General features: G+C 43.2%; 1 protein-coding gene across 5 annotated transcripts in view; it reads left to right on the top strand.

The window, feature by feature from the left end:
• Nucleotides 1-17934, top strand: part of adcy3a (adenylate cyclase 3a) — a 70431-nt gene that overhangs the window by 30760 nt on the left and 21737 nt on the right. For all 5 annotated transcript variants that reach the window (XM_026184465.2, XM_080308224.1, XM_026184463.2 and 2 more), the window contains exons 4-12: nt 1459-1589; nt 2698-2809; nt 8146-8273; nt 8701-8859; nt 10082-10247; nt 10413-10532; nt 12271-12413; nt 16155-16316; nt 16508-16595. In XM_026184465.2, coding sequence (XP_026040250.1) covers nt 1459-1589; nt 2698-2809; nt 8146-8273; nt 8701-8859; nt 10082-10247; nt 10413-10532; nt 12271-12413; nt 16155-16316; nt 16508-16595 — 1209 coding nt within the window. The remainder of the gene's footprint in view (nt 1-1458; nt 1590-2697; nt 2810-8145; nt 8274-8700; nt 8860-10081; nt 10248-10412; nt 10533-12270; nt 12414-16154; nt 16317-16507; nt 16596-17934) is intronic.

Below are 17934 nucleotides of genomic sequence, written 5' to 3'. Positions count from 1 at the left end.
CTTTCTGAGGGAGACTGGGGACATTGAGTCTGAATGGACCATGTTCAGCATCTTCATTGCTGCACTGAGCTGCGGCCGCAAGGTGGTTGGTGCCTGTCGTGGTGGTAACCCCCGAATCAAATGGTGGATACCAGAGGTGAAGGGAGCCACCAGGCTGAGGAAGGAGTCCTATTGGGCTTAGTTAGCCTGTGGGACTTCAGAGGCAGCTGACAGATACTGATAGGCCTGAAGCAAAAACTTGGGTTTGGGAGGAGTTCATAGAGGCCATGGAAAAATTCTTTAGAACTGCCTCGAAGATATTCTGATACGTCTTACATGGAGGAAGCAGAGTCTGGGGACGAGGGTGATGACTCGCCTGTCTCCAGGGGCGAGGTCACTGAGGCAGTTAAACAACTCCTGGGGGGGATGAGATCTGCTCTGAGTTTCTGAAGGCTCTGGATGTTGTAGGGCTGTCTTGATTGACACGCCTCTACAATGATGCGTGGAGATCAGGGGTGGTACCACTGTATTGGCAGACTATGGTGGTGGTTCCCATCTTTATGAAGCGGGGCCGGAAGGTCTGTTCCAACTACAGGGGGATCACACTCCTCAGCCTCCCTGGGAAAGTCCAGGGTGCTGGAGAGGAGAGTCCTTTAGTCGAACCTCGGATACAGGAGGAACAATGAGTTTTTTGTCCTGGTCACTGGACCAGCTCTTTATCCTCTCAAGGATACTTGAGGGTTCATGGGAGTTTGCCAAACCAGTCTACATGTGTTTTGTGGACTTGGAGAAGGCATTCAACTGTGTCCTTCGGAGTGTCCCGTAGGAGGTGCTGTGGGGTGTCTGGCCCATTCAGTCCTTATTCGACCATTGCAAGAGCTTGGTCCGCATAGCCGGCAATAAGTCAGACTTGTTCCTGATGGGTGATGGTCTCCGCCAGGGCTGCCTTTTGTCAACAATTCTGTTCATGATTTTTATTGACAGAATTTATAGACGTAGCCAAGTGGCGGAGGGCTTTCACTTGGATGGTCTCGGAATTTCATCTCTGCTTTTCGCGTTATGATGTGGTTCTGTTGGCTTCATCGGGTGATGGCCTCCAGCTTGCCTTGGAACGGTTTGCAGCCGAGTGTGAAGCAATGGGAATGAAAATTAGCACCTTCAAATCTGAGGCCATGGTCCTCAGCCAGAAAAGGGTGCAGTGCTCATTCCGGGTCAGGGATAAGTTCCTGCCCCAAGTGGAGGAGTTCAAGTATTTCGCGGCCTTGCTCACAAGTAACAGGAGAAAGGGAGCGGGAGATGGTGCTAATTGGTGCACCATCTCTCTAATGCTAATGCTCCAATGTGCATGGCAAAGTGTCCTTGTATTCAAGCCAAATAGAAAAGCAATAGGATAACCAGTGTCTTCTCTGTGAGGGACCTGATTATTACCAGTGTTGTTTTCTAATATGCTCTGTCTGCTTTTGCTTTTGTCCTCCACAGGAGCGTCTGCTCCTCTCCATTCTTCCAAAGCACATAGCTGATGAAATGCTTCAGGACATGAAGAAGGGGCCTAGTCAGAAAGAAATGCAACAGTTCAACACCATGTACATGTACAGGCATGAAAATGTCAGGTAATTTGGTACCTCTATAAACTTAAACCATCAAGGGTTCTGCATGTCTGTGAAGTATGAGTCTTGTGATTTTTGTCAAGGTTTGGGGATTTGGGTTTTATTTCCTTTGGTAATTCTAAATCCTTGTTAATATTTGGCTCAGGATTGCTATATTCACTCCGTTGCCCACCACAACTGTATACTCTACAACAGGGGTCCCCAATCCCAGTCCTCGAGGGCCGGTGTCCCTGCAGGTTTTAGATGTGTCCTTGATCCAACACAGCTGATTTAAATGGATAAATTACCTTCTCAACATGTTCTCCAGAGGCCTGGTAATGAACTCATCGTGTGATTCAGGTGTGTTGACCCAGGGTGAGATCTAAAACCTGCAGGGACACCGGCCCTCGAGGACTGGGACTGGGGACCCCTGCTCTACAATTTCCACCAGTGTTTTTGGACTTTGTGTTACTTTTGATTTGCATTTGAGCTATCAGAGTGTTTTACAAACTGTCTTTTGTCCTGCTCTGGTTTTTGGCATTGTTCCCAGCTTCACTGTTTGTGACCACTGCATGTTTGAAGTTAAAGGTTTGGATTTTGTATATTTATTTTTCGTGTGAGTTGCATTTGGGTGCTTTCTCTCAGTTACAATTCTAAATTGGCTTTAAATGTAGCTTGTACTCTAAAGTGCTTTGAATAGTAAGACTAGAGTGAAGCTATAAAATATATTGATCAACATTAATGATGCCTTCACAGATGTGCACAGTACTCTTATCATGTGAACAATGCTGTTCAAAAATGAGTGTACATATTTCTTAAAAGAAAAGTTTTGCCTTTTCATGTTTGACATATTGTCTGTAAAAGAACAAACAAACAAACAAAACAGTATAAATATAAATCATTGCATTCTTTATTTACAAATTGCTTTTTGGAACATGGCTTGTATATATTTTAATATTAATGGATAAGAATATTGTGAAAAAGAGGCCACTAACTTAAAAATGAAAGCCGATGGTCCTATTAGATTTGCTTATACTAAGCTTCTTCTTGAATTTTTGAAAATGTGCATGAAGAATTTTTTAATGTAGCTGTTAAAGAATGATGTCAGTAATGTGTATTTTTTCTCTTTCAGTATTTTGTTTGCAGACATTGTGGGCTTCACCCAGCTGTCGTCTTCTTGCAGTGCTCAGGAGCTTGTCAAGCTGCTTAATGAGCTCTTTGCCCGCTTTGACAAACTAGCTGCTGTGAGTATCACAGTGTAAACTAACTAAAGTGATGTCACGGTTATTTGTTGTTATTTACATTTTTCCGATTTAGACTGAAATCTTTTATGGGATTCATCAAGATTACAAGAAATACTAATTTAGAATCCACCTCTAACCTTTATGTGATTTATGGGAGGTCATTTGAAATGATTGTCACATATCAATTTGTTGTAATGATGCTTCTTGGCAATAAATATTATACCATTGGAAAAAGCCTGTTCCTTTCCCCTCAAATGGTGCCACCTTTGCTAATGAAAAACCGCTGGTTCTGCTGTTGTTTTGATCTCTGGTACTCAGGTGCTGACAATCAGATACAACAATGGTCTGCTACAATGGTAAGGCATGCCACATTTGACTGATCTGGATAGGGCTTGTGCCAAGGGGCATCTTCAAGCTGGTGTTCTGTAAAACCAAGTTGCACCAATGTGCCTTAAATGCCCTTCACTGTCGGGCCTGTTTGCAGGTGTGTTGGCATCATGTAAACTGGAACCTGAACATGAGGAGGAATATTATGCTCTGTAATGAGTCCAGATGCAGTCTACTGATATGTTAATCTATTAACTTGTAGGGTAACAGCTTTAGTTAGAGGCGGTGTGATGGTGTGGGCCTCAGTTGGGCGGTGGGGGTGTGTGGCGGAGGTGTGGTTCTGTTGCCCAGCTGCAGGGGAGGGGTGGAGCAGTGTGTTCAGGGTGTGTTGTCAGGGGAGGAGTTATACATCTGACCTCATCATCCAATCATGGTTCCCCTGTAAAAGATGTTGCCAGGATCTGAGGTGGGAGGTGTGCTGTTTGTGGTACAGAAGCAGGGCAGCTGGAAAGGTGCACAGTGGAAACCCAGCCAATAAAGACGTGGAAAACTGCAATGCTGCTGTCGGGTCCATCATTGTCACAGCCGTGCCAAAACCCGAGTCGTGGCATGGCGGAACAATGACTGGCCCAACCAGTTAAGGCGTGGGCCCAGATGTTGGTGAGCTGCCAGCTTTGCAGTGGGAGCAGACAGCTGTGCAGGACCAGTCTGTGCACCAGACGAAAGTGTCGGAGAGTCTGGTCGCTCAAGGTGGTTCCTTGCTGACACTGCCGTCGCCCCCACCCTCTACCGAATGGGTGAAGGAGACAACCCCCACGCCTTCCTGGAGGTCTTTCGCGCCATGGCGGTGGCGTGTGTTAGGTTTGTAGCTTGAACCCATCCGCTGGAACGTTGAAGACAATATAATTACACTGCTAAGCAAGACACAAATAGGCAAAGTTCTTCATGTTACTCGTGCACGGGAGAGAACCAGACAGAGCGCCGTTCCTTCGCTTGACCCCAGTAGCTCTCGTCCGTTCTCCCATACACTGTCCTTTTATTGAGGTTACATGAATATGCATAGGTTCATTAACATACGACGTCTACATACAAACAAAGAGTACCTTGCGTGTGTGTGTGTGTGTGTGTGTGTGTGTGTGTGGGGGGACTGCTGATCAAAGGGTCAAACATTCTTAGTCAGGAAGAGGGTAGCCTCCCCCTCACCCTAGATGGTTCATCCTAGATAACACGGTGAGGAAGTCCTGCAGTTCATCTAAACAAAGAGCACTTAGACTAGAACAGACGCAACTACGTTAATCCTACCATAAAATAATAAGACACGGTATGACCTCTCATGCTCCCAAAGTGCTGTCTAATACACACAAAGTTTGCAGACTATCAAGGATCAAAACCTCTACCAATCTACAACTAATTACAAAACTCTAAGCATATATAAGTAAATATTTCTAAGCATAAATGACAATCAACAATACAAATCTAACAGCGTGCCTATGGCCAGAGGAGTGACCGCCTGTTCATGTACATCAGCAGGAAACTGTTGGAGTGGGAGGCCAGGTACAACACAGTAGAGAAGGAGTGCCTGGCCATCTGGTGGCCACCTGCCCTTTTACCCTATGTGCGTGTCATGCACCGCTACAGGAGGAGGTGCCAGGCTTTTTCGGCTGTGTATGGTTCTTTCACATGATACTGAGGCCCCTGTTTGTTAAAAGAATAAACTGTTTCATTTTCAATATGGATTGAAGTTTTTCATGGGCACAGTCCACGTATGTGGCGGCTCAATCCATAAATGGATTTTCTTTCCAAATGTGGAAAGACAACAGGCTTGTCAGTGGTAGAAATATGTATTGCCAAGAACAAAACACACATAAAGTTGTTTTACAACACAAATGTTCTGACTTTTTGTGGTAAGTTGATATATATCCATGTTTAGCAATGGTTGCTGTGGTTTCATGTCACTTTCTCAGTGGCTCAGTGTTGCTATCAGTTTATTATTATGCATATGTATTTATGTTTAGATCACACGGGCCAACATGCTAAGAGCATGAATAATCTCTGCCTCCCTTCCACAGCATGTCTTATGTCCTGTCTCCCTCCTCTCAGCCTTGCTGCACATGGCTGCCCCTCCTTGAGAAACTTTGATTGTTGCCGTTCTGTCTGTATAGTTATAGGGTCTTTATCTTACAATATAAAGCACCGTGAGGGGACTGTTGTTGTAATTTGCCGCTTAATAAATAAAATTGATTTGAATTGAATTGTAAGCAACAATAAAATTGCAGACAACACATTTGAAGCTAACGGTAGCTGATTCAGTAAAGGAGAAACTCACAGCAAGGAGTTTATTTCTACCTACGATTGCGCCTGCAACACAGGACCTAATCCCTGAAACCTCGTTCAGGGTAGGGATAACTGCACTATTCAGAGGTGGGACCAAGTCATTGTTTTGCAAGTCTCAAGTCTTTATCCTCAAGTCTCAAGTCAAGTCTCAAGTAATGTCAGGCAAGTCAGAGTCGAGTCTCAAGTCACTGGTGTAAAAGTCCAAGTAAAGTCACAAGTCTGAAATTTTGAATTTCAAGTCCTTTCGAGTCTTTAAAAAAAACAAACGAAAAAATAATGTTGCAGTTATGCTAAATGTAAATATTAGACCATGTAATTTTAAATCTGTGTTTTTCTCAACACATGACAAAATAGTGAACTTAGAAAATATACACAAATTGTGAAATTGCACCTCTTTAAAATGCAGCTCAATTAAACCTAGCTCCAAGAATAATTTTCACCGACAGTTCTGAGATACGCTGCATGTTATTCTTGGATGCGGTTGTAGGACCGGCTTTAAAATCGCATGACAAAAATATCATACACATTAAAAAAAACTGTATCACCAACGTAGCCTGGAAAACATTTGCTAGTTAGATGAAGTCAGCTATCTCATTGTAGCACATTTATATGCATATTTATAATTATACGGTTCTTGGAGTGAGTGCATACACTCATGAAGTTTAGTAACTTCAGGTCACTGCAACAAGCCCAGGTACAGTTTACCGACGGATGGGTGCAGGACCTTGAAATGCACCGTGTAGAACGAAAGACCATCGTACGTATCATAAGTTTACCAGTCTCACAAATCGTCGTCATAAATACACATTCATTAACCGTTTATTAATAGGACCTTTGAGCTCAACGGTAATTAATTAGTAGTGGAAATAATTTCTGGTAGCATCACAGAAATGTAGCAGTGACAATAATATTGTATGCTGTAATCGTACTGGGCAATTAGTGATACAAAACAACTGTTTTATCCTGTGAATAAAAGTATATGTTTTTGTCAATGTACCATAATAACAGAAGCGAAACGCAATATTGTGTCAGGACAATTCACTATTTATGCACAATAAATAAAGGAGCATAGCGCGACCATTTCTGTTCAGCGCCAGACTTGCTTGTAACCTAGATCACTAATTATGTTATGAAAATGACGCATTAACTACAACAGCAGACTGACCTTTGTGTAAATGCTTGGAGCAGACTAACCTGTGAGCTGGAGGGTTCTGGGACGTTATATTTGATCTTTGAATGGCTGCAATCCAGGCCACCCGTCGCCTCTTTGTTACTTCGGAAACATGGCTCGAACAATTTCTCTTCAACGACGTAATCCGATAACAACCGATCTCTTTACCCGTCGGCTTCCCGTGGCTGTCATGCGACCGGCTATTGCAGTTAATAATACAACAGCTTCTTGACATTTTTGTGTTTCTTTTTATCGCTGTGTGACTGATTTCAATTGAAAGCCTGCGTGCGCTAGTACCTCTTGCCACGAGTTCCCAGAATCCTTTGCGGTTCTACCCGTGAATGACGTCACATTTTCAATCTCTATATAATATGCATGTTAAATTTTATATTTGGGGTAAAATATCAAGTCTTTTAAAGTAAACCGGTTCAAGTCCAATTCAAGTCCCAGGTCATTGGTGTAAAAGTCCAAGTCAAGTCACAAGTCTTAGACTTGACTTGAAAAAATGTTCTAAAGTCATAAAATTAATGACTCGAGTCTGACTCGAGTCCAAGTCATGTGACTCGAGTCCACACCTCTGGCACTATTAGACAAAGCTGCTTTTGGCTGTTGCCTTGTTCACACGGGATTGCCACAGTGGGTAGCTGCACATGTTTGATGATTTGGCAGATATCTTCTGCTGGGTGCCCTTGCTGACTCCTCCCAGAATCGAACAGGATTTTGTTTGTTAGGCTAATTCCACTGTGACACTGTGAAAACCATATTTAGAAAATAAACTTTGTTTAGTGAGATCTTTTGGCGTTTAACAGGATGTGGGTGCCCTATCTCCAGGCAAGATTTACTGTTCTGTATGCTGTTCATGACTTACAACCTAAACCAAACTCGTGCCAGAGTCCTGTATGTTATCTACAGGTTCTGCATGCTCATGTGCAAATATTTCTCTGTAGAGATCCTGTCTTAATTGGTATGAGGCTGCACCCCAGTTTGTCATCATCTAGGAAGTGCTACTGCATGGCTCCATACTGGCTGTGAACATGTACCCAGGTTGTGTATGAGCCCAAATGTCAAAGCTTGCATAAGGTTTCACCAGTCTGGAACTAATTTTATGGGTATCTGCGTGACAGTAGAGCTCTATCCTTCTAGGTTGCCTAGCTTAATATGTTAGCATTAATAATATGCCAATAATGTTCGCAGTCCCCTAAACACCATATAGTGTACTATCATAGATCAAAGTGCTTTTTTGCATTATTTCTTATTAAAATTAGTAACAGGAGTAGCTTAATGCCCAAGATTAAGCTTAGCCTATGAGGAAATGAAGTAAAAAGACAGCTTGTGTGCTCGCCTCCATCCAGTCTGTGCTAACTGCCATCCATTGCATGTATGTGTTTCTAGCAGTTTAACCCATTGCTGTTGTTAGACCTGCTAAGAAGACAGCTGGACAGCGAGCTCGTGATTTATGTCCGATCTTGATCCACTGTCTGACTAAAACAGACCTGCCTTTCAGAAATACCACCAGCTAAGGATCAAGATCCTGGGAGACTGCTACTACTGTATCTGTGGGCTGCCGGACTACAGGGACGACCACGCCGCCTGCTCTATCATGATGGGCCTGGCCATGGTGGAGGCCATTTCGTGAGTATGAATGAGCACGCGTGAGGAGGGGCGGCCTGGGATAACTGCCTGATTCTAAGCTTTTCCAAAGATCAGACAGTTTCATCTACGTTATTATGGGATGTAGTGGGTTAGTCATTCTGTCCACAGTGTGGGATTGATCACACTGATGGACTCTTATTGACTTTTTGTGGATTGTAGCTGTGATGTAACAATGAGAGGTCATTAAACACAAATTGATTGTGATCCATCATGTTGGTCAGGCTCCAGAACATTGCTGTGCACGGATGGATGGCGTTTAGTGGCACGCCAGAGACGCTGTTTCCTGTATTGCTGGAATGTTTTTCTTCTTTTGTGGTAATCAGGCTTTGAGACAGCTTGATTATTACTCCAAAAAATGCTACCTGTGCTTTGTTTTTAACGCTGCTGCTTTCTGAACTGACCACAGGTATGTCCGAGAGAAAACCCAGACAGATGTGGACATGCGTGTTGGAGTGCACAGTGGTACGGTCCTGGGAGGAGTGCTGGGCCAGAAACGTTGGCAGTATGATGTTTGGTCCACAGATGTCACAGTGGCCAATAAAATGGAGGCTGGAGGGATCCCAGGGTGAGAACATCAGCTTCACACTACAGCGTAGTTGCATTGATCAATACTGATTGGACTGTGTTTCTCACATGGTCCCATTTTCCTTATTTCTCCTTCGATGTGAGTGTTTTCATGTGTCGGCTCATGTAAATAACATGCACAAAGTAGATGTGCTGTGTTTTAGTTTTTAGGTCACTGGAGATGTGAATAAAGTTCTTACTCTGAACCAAACATTTATATCATGTTTTTGTCTGTATCAGCTACTTGGTGTGTTTCAGAGAAGAGTCGCTGGACTATTCCCAGCCAGAAACAAATGATGCTGACGCTGCATGAATTGGCTAAGAGATCTGAAACTGAACCTGAAACTAAAGACACTCACTGTTACCTAATTAAACCACTTTTGCCTTTAAAACTGACAGAACGATTCAACACGGTGCTGCTAACATTCCTCAGAGACTTTGGTCCTTAGCTTACATGTTGTGTTGACGCGACCTGCTGCCTCGCTGTAAGCTTTCTGGTCATGTTTTCACCCAGAGCACTGATGCTCACTGGATATTTCCTCTGTTCTGGCCTCCCTCTGTAAACACTCGGGAGAAGTGATTCCAGTAGATCAGTCAGTCTGACACCAACAACTTTAAAGTCACTTAAATCGTCTTTTTTCTGATTCTTGCTTTGAACTTCATCACGTCGTCTCCACCATGTCTACATGTCTAAATTGAGTTGCTACCATGTGATCGATTAATGGTCTGATTCTTCTGGCTCTCTGCACCTTAATTGGATATTTCTCTGTTTTTTGTATCACCAGCTTCACAGCAGCTTGGTGCTCTCTTGTGGTTATTTTGGTTGAAACTGAATGTCAGTGATATGTTTTTTCATACTGTTTTTTTTTAACATTTATAATTGGAAGTTATATTATTATATTCATACGTTTAAAAAAGCTGTCATGATTTCCTCCCAATAACCGGATAAGAAGACGAATCTGTTGCTGTGAACCTCACCATCAAATGTTTTACTTTAAACTGCTTTAATTCTTTGTGGGTTTTGTGTTATTATCACAAGTTTAGGCTTTAAATGTTGTGCATATATTTACATTCAGTGTGTATTGATATTTTAGATTGGGGAAATAAATGCATAACCCAAAATACTCATACACAAAGCGTCACTTTGCACAGCACTTAATGTGGAAGTACAGTTGGTAGAACAATGGCCCGTGTAATCTGCGCCACCTTGTATGTGTGTACAGCCGTGTGCACATCTCACAAAGCACCATGGAGTGTCTTCATGGTGAGTTTGATGTGGAGCCGGGGAATGGCGGTGACCGCTGTGACTACCTGAGGGAGAGAGGCATAGACACCTACCTGGTGGTTGTTCCAAAAGCACCTGTGGGAAAGAATGGCATTAACAGCGTCGTAAGTAAAACGCTCCATACTGCTCTGCAAGTATTTCTATAGTCAGCGTTTACATGTTGTGAATGTGTTGCTGTATGTCGAACATCCACAATGCATGATACAAACAAAAGTCCTTCAGTTCTTCATAATAAACTCAGCACTTGCTGTTTGCTTGTTTCACATTAGAAACTGTCCGTAACCTCGTCCAATGGAAATTCCCCTCTGCTGATCAACACCACAGACTGTAATGGCAGTGTTCACACAGCCTGCACCACACCAGAGGAACCAGAGGAGCTGGACACAAGGGTAACCAAAGAGATGGTGTTTTCTCTAGGGCTGGGTTTTGATTATCGATTCATTGATTAAAATCGATTCTGGCTTGGATAACATGATATTGATTCATTAAAATCCTGAATCAATTTTTAATATGAATTTATTTTGCCCGAAACACCAGAATCTCAGGTTAAACCTCACAAAATTTCAACAACCACCGAACAGCTGAAACAGTAAATGAGAGCAGGAACACGGATTCTGCACAAAGACGTAAACACAAAGCGCGAAGCCGCCGACGCATCAGGATTAGTGAGATGTGACTTTCTCACCCGACGACACGGACGCGGACACGCCGCCGGGGCTGAAAGCCGACAGCTCGCTGATTTTGAAGCGTCGGCGGGCGCTTTGTGTTTACGTCCTTTTGGCGCTGATTCAGAAGCTGCAGGTTTGATCTCTCTCCAAACAACATTGACTGAACCAGCAGACAAAGAAGATCCAAACTAGCTTCACATAAACATCGTCACGAATTTCCTCCGACTTTTGTTGTTTTGCTTCCACCAGGATAAACACTTCATGTAGAGCTCTCTCTCTCTCTCTCTCTCGCTCTCTCTACATCGATAATCAAAACCCACCCTTACTGACTACCCACCAGTCTACGCTGTCGCCCGCTGTTTGTTTTTGTTTTTTTACTTACTTCCGACACGAGAGCCTCATTTCTGCTGTTCATTACTGAACAAACGTAAACAAATTATGCAAAATTGCAAAACGCTCAGCTGTGTCTCCAATCAAACCGCTGTAACTTTGCTCTGCTTCACTTTGTTTTTGATCTACTGCACAATATTTTTAAGGTCATCTGCTATAAAAACCCAGACCAGGAAAACCGCCTTCATGTTTTTCTGTTTTATGCTCAGTTACTTTGACACAAAGGCCTCTGCTGTGACGCTCACACCTCTGATAGTCTGGTGTCAGCTTCCTTTTTATCGATCTAAAAATATAGATATGTACTGATAAGTGATCAGAATTATAATATTATAATGAATAATAAATATTGTAAATAAATTATAATATTTATATTTATAATATTTCTCAGGCAAAATTTCTCCGATTCAAATCGAATCGATTCTAGAAATCAGTGACGATACCCAGCCCTGGTTTTCACACATTAACAGGTGCCTGAAAGTCCTTCATCACACAGTGCTGCTTTTTTTCCTGTCCTTGTCTGTTCTGATTGTGCCACACTTTGGCATTCTCATTCCCATTTTGCATTAGCGTGGCTGTAGCTCATCGGAAGATGACCTGAAGGTCGTCACTTACCCGAGCAAAGACCACAACATCACCATATCACCAGCTGGCACGGGAAGGTGCACCGTTGTTCTAAACACACACAAAAATTACTACACTCCTCAGTGACAACAGTACCTATAGACCAAACAGCCACTTCATAATCACATGGGACAACATAGAAGAGCCACCTCCACGGGACAAGACTCTGTCTGCATCTAAAGGTCAAAGGTCACCCTTTTGACGATGTCAGTGCTCACATTTTGGACAGAGAAGACAGATGGTTTAAAAGAGAAGTGAAAGAACACCGGCACTCGGGGCCTGGAGTTGCCCACCCCTGCTCTAGATCCTCCAGAATTAACCTCATTTTTTCCAGCATGCTTTGCTTATCTATTTAGTTAGTCTATACTTGTGAACTGGATAAAGAGCAGACTCCCATTTTATGAGGAGGCAAGAAATCCTAAACTGTACTCTAACCTTTGGATTGCAGGTGGTGAACCCATCGTTTCCTAATCCCCGAAGGAGGCTGAGGCTGCGGGACCTGGCTGAACGGGTGATTGATGCTCAGGAGAATGAACAGGAGCTCAACAAACTCCTTAATGAAGCTCTGCTGGAGAGAGAAACGGTTCAAGCGTAAGTGAATAGCCTCACATCACTGTGACGGTGCCGATCAGCGATACTGGTTTCTTGTTTCTTGGGGTGGCTGTAGCTCAGGAGGTAGAGCTGGTCACCTACTGATCGGAAGTAGGTGACCTGTGGGTCGATCCCTGGCTCCTCCAGTCTACATGTCAAGTATCCTTGGGCAAGATACTAACCCCAAGTTGCTCTCCAATGCAATGTGTGTGAATGTAGTTAGAAAGCAATCCGGTCGTTCAGTCTGACGTCACTAGCCGTGTCTGGACCTAAACTCTGCTGCAGGTCCATATATCAAACATCACTGTGGCATTACTGAGAGTTGAAAAACTGTCTAAAGTCTTTCATCTTTAATAAAATGATCAGCGTTCTGCTCTACCAGGTGTAACAATTGAGTTTAACATCCAGGCATCCATGAAAACGGAATTTATGACATTTAACGGAGTTAGAAGTTAGCAGGAAGTTAGCTCGCTAGCTTCTATCTAAATACAATATAGCATGTCCTGACTGCGGGGTTTTGGAAACAAATTAAAACGTACAGCTCTGTTATCACTTCCAGCATAAATGAAGACAGAAAACTAAACAGCAGTGACGTTTGTAGGGTTACTGAAGTTTGGCTAGCTGGTATATAATGATGTGCTACGTGACCGCTAGCGACACAGCTATGTTAGCATAATATAAACAAGCTAACTTTTTTTCCACTCGATAAAAGTTAACGTGAGTGTTCTCGGTGGTCAGGAACAAATGTAATCACATGGCAGGATGCTGTAAAAGGACCAAACTTCAGCCAGGAGAACAATACGAGGTTAGTCATTCATATACTGCTGCATGGGCTGGGCTGTAGTTACATCCTAAGGTTTTAAAAACTGAGCTTAAATAAATGATTAGCGGTAATAAAGGGAGGTCAACAGTGATCACTGACTGTTTTAGGAGCTTTTTGAGATCAAATAGAAGAAAATACATAACATTAAACATGTTAACAACACAAAAGCCATATTAAACGCAGACTACTTTAGACCCGGAAGTAGGATTCATCACGTCATCACTTAACAACCGGATGAGTTGCCTTTTTTGCCATGATGCCAGGTCTCTCTTGAAAATTAGATTTTTAATCTCAATGAGATTTTTTACCTGGATAAATAAAGGACTAATAATAAGTACAGAGAAAGTGCTTGTGAGAATGGGTGTGAATGTGGCATGTTGAGTACTTCGGCAGAGTAGAGAAGCGCTATAGAAGAATCAGTCCATTTACCATTTGTTATGCTGCTGGTGCTTCAGTGGGTTATCACTGAGTGAGGGGTTGACAGGTTGACTGTTGGTACTTTTAAATGTCTCCACACCGACAATACCATTTACAGCTTTTTGCTGTTTTCATAAATATTACACATGACATCTTTGTCACTTATCTTCCACTCTTTGTGGAAGATAAAAGGTTATGGTTAGGCTGTGGTGGTCAGTCACCAACACAGTGAATCCTGGGTTCAGTCTACTTCAGGCCATAGTTTTTTGGTGGCATTTTTTTCCTTCCTCATTACTTTTTTCTCATTAGTTTTGCATTTCGCAAGGTCAGTGTCAGTATTGGTGGCATGAGGCGATACCTGCACCCTATAGAGGTTGCACAGGTAGTCCAACTCACCCAGATGACACATCAATACATCCCATTGCCAGAACGTTTGTGGAATCTCCAGCCACGTAGGACATTCCAAGATAACGGCAGTTACTCTTGGACAGGGCGGCAGAAAATGATTAACCCATCAGCAGGACCGATGTCTGAGATACCTGAAGTCCTGACATTCCCTTCTGGGCTGTCACTGCAACGGATCACGGTTGATCGGTAATCCGAACCGATCCCACTCCACGGTTCGGCAGCACGTGATCTGAAGATTCAAAAAAGAAGAAAAAAAATTATGTGTATGGTGGCGTGCTGGGTCTGTCAAGCGATACTTATGGCCAGCGCTAGCGGTCCAAGTGGAGGAGCAGAGGCATTTAAGCAGCCCTTTGCTGCCCAACCCGACCGGGCTAAAGCTATTACAGAAGCTACTGGGGTGTTTAGCTGCAGACGGGAGGCCGTATTCTGTTGTGCAAAACAAGGTTTAAACTATGATGAACATGCTTGAGCCACGCTATGATATCTCGTTGCGCGTCCACTTCAGTGACAAGATCGTTCCAAGCATGTATGAGCAGGAGATTTTTACATTTATGGCTGAACTGATCCAGGCATCTTCTGTTGCCCAACTACAAATGACAGCTCAAAGCCCTGTACTGCCCTATATTGCACCTTAATTTGTTTTTATATAACTGTGTGGAGTGAATCTTGAGTTGAATGTTTTTAATAGGCAAAAAATACTTAAATAAGTAAATGTTAAAATTTTGTCCTTTTTTCTGTTTGTGCTGATCCGAAAATCGATTTGATCCGTGACTTAAAACCGTGATCCGATTCAAACCGTGAGACTTTTGATCCGTTGCACCACTAGTCGCTGCCTGGCACTGTGGAGCCAGAGTGACATCTGCCATAGGCTATCCCAACTGTCTTAGAGCGAGAGGCAGGGTACACCCTGGAGGGGTTGCCAGTCTATCGCAGGGCCAACACACAGAGACAAGCAACCATTCATACTCACATCTATGGGCAAATTAGAGCTACCAATAAAACCCAAGCCCAATAACTGCATGTCTGTGGGAGAACCCACGCAAACATGACGAGAACATGCAAACTCCACACAGAAAGACAGCAACCTGATGGTGGACTTGAACTCAGGACCTTCTTGCTGTGAGGCAACAGTGCTAACCACTGTGCCACTTAAGTTATTCTGATTCTGATTAATTACTAAAGCTTAGCTTTGACATCTAGCAATAGCCACAAATATGAAACAACAAGCTAGTTTTATAACACACAGGTAGCAGTATTGCAACAACGCTCTAAAAGTAAATAAAAGTGTACTATAGTGTAATAGATATTCGTGAAAACCAGGAAAACCCATCATCCTGGACTACAGTAACGGCTGCATCAGTACAAAGTTAAGTAAGCTGTTATGATCTTGACAGGAAAGAAAACAAGCATGCCTGGTGTGGGGTCATTGGCTATTATAAGGGGGTTGAGGAACACCATGTCCTTGAAGTTGTTGTCTGGTTTGGACAGATGTTGTAGTGGAGCTTCCATGATTGGTCACATCAGAGAGTGTTTCCCACTGTGAGATACCAAGTGAGCTTTGAAAGGGAACCATCAGTTGAGTTTCAGTTAAATTCCATTATGTGTTTTTGAAGTGGTAGTTTAATTTTTTGAGCAGTATATTTAATAATCTTTAACCTTCCAATCTTGTATCCACATGTGGGAAAAGTGGAGCCAGTGATCAAACCAAATCTCTGATTGAAGTTCAAGTAGGCAGCAGAGATTTCCTTTTCTTGCTCGTGGTATAATATGTTATAGTGTTTGTTTGCAAATTGGCAAACTCCAACTCTTACTCTAAACAAACGCACCTGTCTTAAAATACCATAAATAAGACGTAATCAGTCCATGTTGTCATTGGTGTTGTTTGGTTACTGGCGTGACCCTGGTTCTCTGAAAATCAAGCGCGGTATCTCACTAAGGCAACCACATTCTGGCGTGACCAATCATGGAAGCTCCACCTCCACCGCGCCTGCCCAGGTCAGACCATTCACTTCAATCGCTTCACTTCCATAAAATGTTAATAATGTTACAACCAGTGTGCTGCATTCACTGTCACTAAGCTTGTTGTTCCTCAGTCTGAAGGGGAAACACACCAACAAGCTGTCCCTCAGGTTTGTGGATCCAGAGCTGGAAACACGTTTCTCTGTGGAGAAGGAGAAACAGAGCGGGGCTGCCTTCTGCTGCTCCTGTGTGGTTCTGCTCTTTACTGCAGTGATGGAGGCGCTCATAGACCCCTGGTGAGTTCACAGGTCTGTTTTACTCATTCACATTTTGGGCAGGATGGTTTATATCACCTACTCTCCTAAGAACAAAAGAAAATGAAAGCAAAAGTAAGCCTACACACTTTGGCAGTGTAAACTGGAAGTCATAACTGTAATAATAATAACTCACTAATTACTCTCCACTACGTTCACGTGTTCTGGAACAGGCTGATTGCAAACTACATCACCTTTGCAGTGGGGGAGGTCTTACTGCTCATCCTGACCATTTGTTCTCTGGCTGCCATCTTCCCCAGAGTGAGTTATAACACATTCTTAGACTTCATTTACAATGTGATTAGGAGGATTTTCTTTTCTTTTACAACCTTGTTCAGATACAGAATCGATTAAACACACGCTGAATTTGTTTCGTTAAATTTTTACAAGCAAGTGGTGGGATCGTTTGGATATATGTAACCTCTCAGCGACTTATGGGTAGGGATGGGTACCGGTGTCCGGTGCCATGATGGCACCGGTTCTGACATAAACGGTAGTAACCAGACCGAAAAGCAGTGCACATTTCGGTGCTTTATTTCGGTGCTTTTTTTTCCTGAGCTGTGATACACTTCTAGCCAATCATTTTACGTTTCCGAGGATAGTAGGCGGGGCCAGGTACGTGCGTTCTTTTAGAGCAGAGCTACAGATTAAAAATGCTCAAGGCGAAGCGGTCAAAAGTCTGGCTGTACTTCACAGCAAAAGATGCAAACTCAGCAGCCAGCAACAAGTGCTTTAAGCTGATACTGTGATACTGTCAAAGGAGGTAACACCTCAAATCCGATGAAACACCTGGCGATGCATAGCGTTTTTTTTAAAAAGCCGAGAAATGCGCCGTATTTGATAGCTTGCTGCAAGACCTCACACCGAGCACATCTACTGTGCGTGGGTTGCCTGTTATCTGACCCGGAGTTAGCAACATCCCCCAAAAACCCCGAAGAGGAGAGTCCTGGCCCCTAGCCCTGCCAGTGTAGCAGAAATGATGAGGATGATGATGCAGCAGCAGCCGTTCTTCTCTGCGTGAGTAGCTTCATGTTCGTGTGTAATTTACGTTGAGTAGGCTAACCACGTTATTACATTAATGCATGTAAGGTGAACTAGCAAACATCATCATAGCTACATGCAGCTGTCTTCTTGTTTGATGGCAGATACTCCCTTCACCCTGGACAAAAAGGCTAAAATGACCAAAGAAAAAGAGGAAAACAGCTAAACATGAGAGGTTTTTGGACAAAGTTTGTTTTCTCCATTGATTAAGCACTGCTTCCAGCCAAGAGTGATACCATATATGCCCCATAGCTGCAGAAAAGGCTAACATTGTTATCTTTTTACAAAAAACCAGCTGAACATGAGAGGTTTTTGGACCAATTTTGTGTTCTCCATTCTTTAAGCACCGGTTTGAGCACCGTTTAAGCACCGGCACCGTTTCAAAAGTACCGATTTGGCACCGGTATCGGATAAAACCTAAACGATACCCATCCCTACTTATGGGTCATTGCCTTCTTCTCTCACTGTGCTCACAGTCAATCCTCTGGAAAGCACCAGTGGCATTTTCTCTCACACAGAGTTGTCCACATATTGTCACAGTATTGGGGCTATGCTAATG

The sequence above is a fragment of the Astatotilapia calliptera genome, chromosome 11 (assembly GCF_964374335.1).
Source record: "Astatotilapia calliptera chromosome 11, fAstCal68.1, whole genome shotgun sequence".
Lineage (NCBI taxonomy): Eukaryota > Metazoa > Chordata > Actinopteri > Cichliformes > Cichlidae > Astatotilapia > Astatotilapia calliptera.
Note: the sequence above shows the minus strand (reverse complement) of the source record. Positions and strands in the feature narration are given on the sequence as shown.